This window comes from Acomys minous, assembly GCF_964271855.1.
Source record: "Acomys minous genome assembly, chromosome: 19".
Lineage (NCBI taxonomy): Eukaryota > Metazoa > Chordata > Mammalia > Rodentia > Muridae > Acomys > Acomys minous.
Genome location: NC_140499.1, coordinates 55,572,287 through 55,580,864, shown reverse-complemented (window position 1 = coordinate 55,580,864; position 8,578 = coordinate 55,572,287). Strand labels below are relative to the sequence as shown.

At 43.2% G+C, this 8,578-nt stretch overlaps 1 protein-coding gene across 2 annotated transcripts; it reads right to left on the bottom strand.

Annotated features, from left to right (window-relative positions):
• Nucleotides 1–961: 961 nt before the first annotated feature.
• On the bottom strand, nt 962–8,179 carry FGG (fibrinogen gamma chain). Of its 2 annotated transcripts, XM_084768750.1 has the most exons (10): nt 8,040–8,178; nt 7,856–7,900; nt 7,498–7,681; nt 7,313–7,406; nt 5,759–5,889; nt 5,366–5,499; nt 4,483–4,667; nt 2,991–3,268; nt 1,678–1,847; nt 962–1,182 (listed from the first exon to the last, which is right to left on the bottom strand). In XM_084768750.1, exons 1-10 carry the CDS (start codon nt 8,112–8,114, stop codon nt 1,168–1,170), a joined length of 1,311 nt encoding a protein of 436 aa, XP_084624876.1. In that variant the 5' UTR covers nt 8,115–8,178; the 3' UTR covers nt 962–1,167. The 2 variants fall into 2 exon arrangements, with proteins under 2 accessions (XP_084624876.1, XP_084624875.1); XM_084768749.1 differs by lacking the exon at nt 962–1,182 and having other exon boundaries at nt 1,261–1,847; nt 8,040–8,179.
• Between the last annotated feature and the right edge of the window lie 399 nt (nt 8,180–8,578).

Below are 8,578 nucleotides of genomic sequence, written 5' to 3'. Positions count from 1 at the left end.
CATTGGGTTTAAAAATTCACAGAATTCATATGAACACATTCTAGTGAGTTAAGCAATGCAGTGATGACTCTGCAGAATATTTATAAATGGGCCATGAGAATCAGGAAAGGAGTGATGGTGGAAATAAAACTGTGAAAATTAAGACGACCCAAAGCCAAAGCTGAGGACTTCAGCATGAGCAGATCTTTTCTTTCTTTCTTTCTTTCTTTCTTCCTTCCTTTCTTCCTTCCTTCTTTCCTTCCTGTTTTTGTTTGTTTGTTTGTTTGTTTCCGAGACAGGGTTTCTCTGTGTAGCCCTGGCTGTCCTGGACTCACTTTGTAGACCAGGCTGGCCTCGAACTCACAAAGATCTGCCTGCCTCTGCCTCCCAAGTGCTGGGATTAAAGGTGTGCACTCTTTTCTTAACTGGAGTCAATCACTTAGCGCAGTAACTTGATTCAAGTTCCCCAGACTTGGCTGATGCTTAAAAGCACATGCTAGATAAATCAAGCTCCCAGGATCTCACTAGCTCTCATTTAGAACAAGTAAATGGCTCCTTTAGTCTACTTCCTGGCTCACCTATGAGATGAGCAGATTGTCCCCTCAGCTTCCTGCTCTGAATGACAGTTCTATGTGAAATACTGGCTACAGGTACTTGAAGATAAAAGGTTCTTCTAGAATAATCCCCCAGCAGCTTTCTCTTGCAGCGCATGTTTCCCTGCGATGCCTCTTTGCTATGTGCCTGTGACTCTGTGGGTTCCGCTTATGTTCTTGCAAATGTTGTCACTTTAGTTTGTTGCATCTGTCACCCTGAGCTACTGTTTTCTGGGTGTCTCATACTCCTCGGAGGGCAAGACATGGTTTTGTTTCCCTTCAATTCCCCTTGGCTTGGACACTGTGTGCAGCATAACATGTACAGGCAGCAGCAGACAGTAATTGAGGAAAAAATGATGCTTTCCAAGGTCAATGAAAGCCACATAGTATCTCATCTTAGGAAACAAAATCTTTATTGAAATGCATGTAGATAAATTATTGCCAGCATAAAACTGCTAATGGAGTTTTCCTCATGGATCCCATTAACTCTTAACATGAAGTGAGCTTTGAAAGTTCATAGTCTCATAGGAAAAATATTATATTTCTCTGCTTGGATACAGTCCTTTAAAAAAGCAAATCAGCTTTGAGGTGTTCTTTAAATGTCTCCAGCCTATGAATATATAATAAAACAAAACATATATTAAAAAGTATAACTATTTATGGTTAAAAGGAATAATTAAATAAAAATGATGGAGAGATAAGATACATGGGGAAAAATTATACATGTGAAGTTCTCTAAAATACTTAAGAAATAATAAGAATAATACCAAAAACAATAATTAGAACTGATCATGAGATAAACAAAATACAGTGGTTTTACTTTTACTATTTAGGGGAAAAGTCAAACAAAATGTCTCATCAAACAACCAATTTTTAATAACTGTGATTCCAGTAACTTAGAAATATAGTCCAATGTGGATTTTAATTTTCACTTAGAGTTATGCATCATTTTAAGGAAACCTATAATTCATAAATAGAATATGAGGAGGTAGAAGAGAATTTGAGGAAATGGTTGTAACTTTGTACAGGCTAATAGAAGTTAATAGCTAATTCTCAGGCGGATGACTTATGGGTACTCAATCTCAACTTCATGCTCCACGCTGACCTGTTTGGCTGCCCCCATGTTGTCCTGCTGCCCAGTTCCAATGGAAAGTCTGTTGAAAGGAATTATCTTCATGGTGGTTTCCTTCATGGAATACCAGCGGCTTTTCCAGGTGGCCCAAATAATGCCGTTGTCATAACCATTGGGAGTGGATGACTTTGAGTAAGTGCCACCTGCAACAAGTTAGAGATGGATGTGTCTTTCATCCTTATAACTCCTTACCTCAGAGTCCGTAAGAATTATTATTTTTATAGCATTTTCCTCCTAACTGAAAACATCCCCTGAGACTCTAAAAGCCAAGTGGCCATTTTAGTGATCATTGTCCATACTTCAAATTGACCACTATTGTCAGGGCTGAACCTCCTCTCTCCGCCGTTGTCTTTCTCAGTCTCTCTTGCTCTGTCTCTGTCTCCCTCTCCCTGGACCCTCTCTCTTAGCTCCCAGAGGCAATCCTGAATTCAGGTTACTACGGTAGGGGCTGCAGATTCCTGAGCAGGGGGCTGGTCTGGCACTGCATGACAGCACAGTCTTCTGGCTAAAGGAAGATACTATTAAGGGCTTTAGAAAGTGTCTCTATAAAGCTGTTCTACAGCATCATGCAGTTTCAGTTTCTCATCAGAAGATGGGGCCATATTCTAATTCCTTAAAATACTCATTCGTGTCCCTGGGGTCTCTCCATATGAAACGGCTAGGAAGTTCCAAGCCCACTTAGCCTTACAGAAACCATCGTCTCCCCCATACAAAAACAAGTGTCTGTAATGCCGCGCTAGCTCTTTCACTCAGGGTGCTTCGACCTTTGCCTTTACTAACACTTTTCTTTCTTTCTTTCTTTCTTTCTTTCTTTCTTTCTTTCTTTCTTTCTGTCTCTTATTCCATTTCTTCTGCCATCTATTCACTGCCCACCGCTTTTATTTGCCACCCAGTTCATGGACAGCTGAGCCAGAGTAACATGTCCACACGCATAGATATGGTAATGCTAGTCTACCTATATCACATACATTGTAGGTCTAAAGGAGACACCACTGCCCCAAACTCCAACTCAGAGACTGAGAGGTTCAGCACAATATCAAAAACACTGACATTTCCTCAGAGTTGGATGTCCTATAGAGGTGATCGCTGTAGGCAAAAATTTAATCTTATTTAAGATAATGCCAGTTGGATAATTATTGTCATCCAATTCTGATTTCAAATGAAGAGCTATAAAATAAAAGGCCTTTTCTGTTTATTCTAATTCCATCTCTCTGCTTCTGTTTATTACCTTCCATTTGTGTGATATCTGTTACACAAATACCCATAACTGAAAGAAAAAAAAATACCTTGATAATAAATGCCATTGAGGTGGCCAGCATGACATTTGTTCATCCACCAACCGGATCCATCCTGTTCAGCACAGTTGCCTTCAAACTTATCATTATCATTGTCCCAAGTACTGAATTGCATGCCATTGTGAGATGTGAAAAACTTGTCACTAGGATCATCACCAAAATCAAAGCCATCAAAGGCGTCCCCGGCATCTCCACCAAGGAAGTAGGCATAGGTGAGGCGGTATTTGTCAGACTCAGGACCCACCTTGAACGTGGAGTAGTCTGCAGTGCTGTGTGGAAAAAATGGAAATAACACATCTTAAGTTACAAGGCAAAGGCTGACATACGGAGTGGCTTTTTCTGCAAAGCTAGGCAATACCTGTGTGCGCCAGTTCAGAGCTCATCCCTGGATCCAAAAGCCATCAGCAAATCCCAGAAAAACTAAAAGCCACTTGCTTGCTTTTTAGTTACAGAATCTTCAGATCAAATGAAAAAAAAATGTGGGTAAATCTAATTACTTGTGCTTTCATTTAACTTCTGTTAGCATTACTCATATGTTACCATAGGTCACAATAATTATCTACCACGATTCAACCCATGCCTCAAGTTTGAAGGAGAGGGGTTTCATTTTCCATCCATCCCATGTAAAGTGTAAAGGCGTGAAAGGGTTTCCTTTCTCAAAGCAGTGATATACTGGCAAAAAAAAAAAGGCTTTCTAGAATATCACAGAAGCTACGAACCTCATGTGATACATGGACTGGGAGCCACAAGAGTCAGAGAGAGCTCCTCTAGAAAATTTGTGAAGGGAGCCATAGTTCTGCATAGCAGAGAGAATAATGGCCCTTTGTGAACAAATAGAGAGTTCCAGAAAATAGTTAATCTCTTCCCTAATACCTCACACTTGGAAAGTAGAGGATGCTCATATAGAAAAAGGCCTGCTGACTATGATAGTTTGGGGATTAAAATCAAAGTTTAAAAAAAAACGTGTTCAGAAACAGAGCATGTTTCATTATTTCATATCTGATAAGAACGCTGTATTTTCTTTCACTTAAGTGTCCAAACCCAAAACTCCAGATAACCTCTCAGCTTAGTGGGCTGTGCATCACCACAGGAGTCAGTTGGTTAAGGTGGTCCAAAGTTTGACAGAATGACCAGTCGTTAAACGAGTGAGAAATCTGAATGCTTGGATTTGAATTTAACTTCACATTCAATTTCTGGCTCCTATTTAACATCCCACAGCAATCACCGAGGTTTCCAAGGTATGGAAATTGTATCGGGGTGCTCATAGGCATCCTGGAGAAGACCCAGCCTAGCTTACTCTTCGGACTCTACAAGAACCAAATATACTCTTAGGAAAGCGTGGGTATACTCTGCAATTGTCAGAGTGTTTGCTGTTCGTCCACTGCCAGTCGCGAGTGCGTCCATTTAGCTGATATGTTCATAGCTGGTAAATGTTGGCAGCTGATAGCTATGGCAAAGAGTTAAAGTCCCTTCCATACCACACCTGGTTCTGCCACTCCAGTCCTTGAGCTGAATTCTCAGTGTATATGGGATTTGGGACTGTGTGCTTATCAAATGAATCTTCTCATTTCCGAGCCAGAACTCCGTGGTGCCGGTGGGAGACAGGTGTCCAAAGCCTTCTTTGTACTGAATCCAGTTCTTCTTGAAATCCACGCTGCCATCAGTCCTCTAGTTCCACGACAGCATGGGCAAGAGGAGAGGAAAGATGATTGGTGCATATACAGAAAGAACATTAAAAATGCGGAGGATACGATTCTGCCAAAGGCCCGCTAACTGACCTCCTGTAACCTGCCTCCATTTCACCGTCTATCAAGCTCTGAGGATTATACACGTTACACACATGCACATTTATCCCCATAGTAATGGTAGGGGATTCTGTTGTTTTTGTTGTAGGGTTTTTTTTTTAAGACCCATAGAAGTCTTCAGAACTCAAAAGTATACAAGGTAAAAAAAAAAAAAAAAAAAAAAAAAAAAAAAGCCAATGTTGCAGTGGGTACCAGACAGGCAGATGCCCAGAAAAGCTTTGTCCTGAGCTGCCCAATTGTGTCCTCTGAGAGGCTGTGGGTCATTGTTAGCTCTCTTCCATGCCTTGTCACTAACAGTCCATAGCATGTGTAATGACAGAGTCAGCACGGTATTGCTTAGAGCGAGGTAAAGCCCTGCAGCTGAATTCAGATCCTGCCAATTAATCATCACTTAGGTGGTCTCATGCCTTAACGGCTCCCCTGTAAGGTAAGGTGACAATAGTCCTCACCTCAGGAAGGCCATGGTCAGAGTTCCCTGGGGTAGCATTCACAGTGTGCTTAGAGAAGCCCCTGGAGCAACACGGGCCATTTATTTCCAATATGTGCAGCCAGAGCAGTTACCTTCTGCAACACGGTCCAACCGTTTCCAGATCTGTCAATTTCACAGTACACTAAGAACTGCTGCTTAGCATTCAGAGGCTTTATGAAGTAAAGTCCACTTTCTCTGGAGCCCTTGTTGGCAATATCCTGACAATCTGATGAAGAAAAAAAAAGCAACAGGTAGGGCATTGAACCCCAGGTAGGGCGTTAGCAGGGTTAGCAGCCTCGCTAGCCTCTCCTACCTCATTCCTTCCAAGTTATGGATTAAAACCCAAGCCAGCTCCGGGCAGTTGGAATCCTTATGTTTAAAGTCAGATGCTTTCCAAACTCACTGCACTTTGAAAGGTGTACCATGGCTTTTGGTTTGGCTGTTTGCTTTGATGGCCTTGATCCCAGGATAAACCTCTGGTGTACCTTTCCCAGTTGTGTCATGGATTTGCACGGTGTCCTTGCAAGGCCCCTGGCACTGAGCTTCAAGCTGGGCTACCTTCTGTTTCAGGTTCACGATCTTCTGGTTGTTTGAATTATAGATTTCCTGTAAATACCTAGCAACAGAGCAGTGCATAAGAGGGGATAAGCGCTCCTTTCAGAAGAACGGGTTTTGATTCTTCTCTGTTAGAAATGTCGTCCCCTTATTTCCCTTGAGAACTCCTTTGTGATAAACGACTTCATTCTTGCGAGGCTGTGAACTTTCTAATTGTAAAATTAAATGGAAGCTTTGGGGAAGAGGAAAATTCAACCCCAATCTGTTTCCACTGGCAGCATAGTTGGGACTTGGATGGGGCAGGCAGTCTCAACTTTGAAAACAAATAACAAAGTCCCTGTCAATAAACAAAGGTCACTGCAGGTGGCTTTTCTGACTCTGGCCTTCCCTGTGAGGGGAGTCAGGTAATAACGTCCGGGTGGGTGGGGGTGGGGGTGGGGGTGGGGGTGGGTGGGTCTGGCTGAGGGGAGTCGGGAGCAGTAGCTGTTCTGTAACGTACACGGGAAAGGTGCCTGAGACATTACTATACGTGAAAAAAGTAGGTGCCTCTCCTTTTCTTGTTCCATATCTCTAGAAAACACCTGAGGAAAGCAGGAATTCTGCCTTGGTCACTCCTTGCATGGTCGCTTGTAAAATACTCAGACCCAACAACAGATGAGTATGGACAATGTCTAAACCACTGTGTGTGTCTTCGAGGTAAAGAAGAAGGATGACTGGACAACCTTGTCCCTCCGTCTTAGAACATTTCGCACAATGGTTTCTTTATATTTTAATCATGAGCAAAAGCAAAGGAAATGGTAATAACTGTAGCAACAGTAACACTACCTTCCCATAGCAGAGGGAGGAGCTATCAACTCTCCCAGCTATCAACTAGCTCAGTTGCCAATGGGGCTGGGAGTTCAATTTTGGAGAAAACTGGCCACGGATTTAAAACTGCGCCTGAGATTCCATGCCCACCTAGAGTCAGTCTCTGGGGAGCTTGAAGTGAGGGCAGAAGACAGGGACTAAATGCAGGTCTGTGCACTATGGTCAAGGGGCTCCAAGATTTTTACTTTTCCCTCCACCTTTGACATGACTTTCTATAGTAGCCGAGATAAGATCCTCTTAATGCCGGTTTGGTGACATATTTATGAAGAGGATTGTATCTTTCCACACCCAAATTCCCATGCATTTGACTTGACATTATAAGTGGATGGGAGACGTTCAGATAAATAGTTACTCTATTTGGAGACATCTAGAATAACCTTTCTCCAATGTGATTATTTTTAAAAAATTACAAGCGGGTACACCTCATTTTGTGCAAAACAAAAACAAAAACAAAAACAAACAAAGTAAAAACAAAACAAAACCCCTCGTATCCCCACTGGGTTAATTTGATATTATATATAAAAAAATAAATTCCAAGATCACTTTCTGTGAAATGAGGAATACTAAGTAAAATCGCAGACTGCCTTGGAGAGCAAATTAAAAAGCCAGGCGCATACCGAATACTTGTCTCATGTGTTAAGATCAGTGCTTCATATTTCAGAATCTCCTCTACCATCTTCTTAGACTTCTGGGTGGCACTCTCTATCATATCTGTAACAGGGCAAGAGACAGGAACATCACGTAAGCAAACAGAGCAGCCAGAAGCAGAAGAGGTGAGTCCGCCCGCAGTGGGGTTTCTCACTTGGCTTTGTGGCTTGGTCCGGGTTGTAATTAACTTGAATTGCTTTAATCAGCACTTTGGCTTCGGTGGTTCTGTTCTCCGCTCTGTACAAGATGTCTTCCAGTGCCAGGAGGTCATCATCCACACTGCTTTGGTAAGAGGACAGAAAGTCTGCGATGCCACAGGTGGTTGGGCAGTAACTACCCTGCAAGTCAATACGGAGGCAACTAAACACCTTAGAAGAGAAGCCTTAAGTCCCACCCATACATAGTAAACCATTTCCCAAAAGCTTAAGGGGTAAACTGGTATCTGAAAGAACTGCCTTGTTTTCCCACCCTCCTCCAGGTCCAAGAAAAGGAGCGACAAAGCAACTACTTACGAATCTCTCATCTAAGATGCAACAGTTATCTCTGGTAGCAACGTACTGTGGGAGAAAAACACAGACATTTTGCTAGTGGCTCCAATCGTTTCTCTCCCTCTCTCTCTCTCTCTCTCTCTCTCTCTCTCTCTCTCTCTCTCTCTCTTCTCCCTTTAAAACAATAAGGCTTCTGAAGAACACTTACGGCTAGGCCAGTTGGAGAGAACAATAAAAACGTGAAGCATAGGATGAAACTCCGGGGCTGCAAGGACCAACTCATGATGTCTGGGTGACCAGTCTCTCACAGCCAGCACTGTGACCTCTTGGGCTTCTCCTTTGGTCCTTTATATGAGTTCCCAGGCTGGGCGGGACTAAGAGCGGCTGGAACTGGTCACGGGGACACTTTACCAGAAGTGTGGACTCTTCCTGCTCTCAGCCTGGCTGCCAGCTGTGTCCCGTGGGATTCCCAGATTTTGCACACGGGGGTAAGCTCCTCCTTTTTGGTGCTCAGCCCAACCTGCCTTCCCCAGACCCACAGGTATCTGCAGAAGCCAGCAAAGGGTTGGCTGCTGCTCCGAGGACATAGAGAGAATGTGTGATGCAACTGCTTCCAGAACATCACCACCACCAGGAGAACAAACACAGGCTCTGACCTCCCACAACAACCGCAGCCTATTCCGAGATCTGACCTGCTGCAGCCACAGGCATTTCTGAAAAACCTGTCTTAGCCCAGGGACCGGGTGA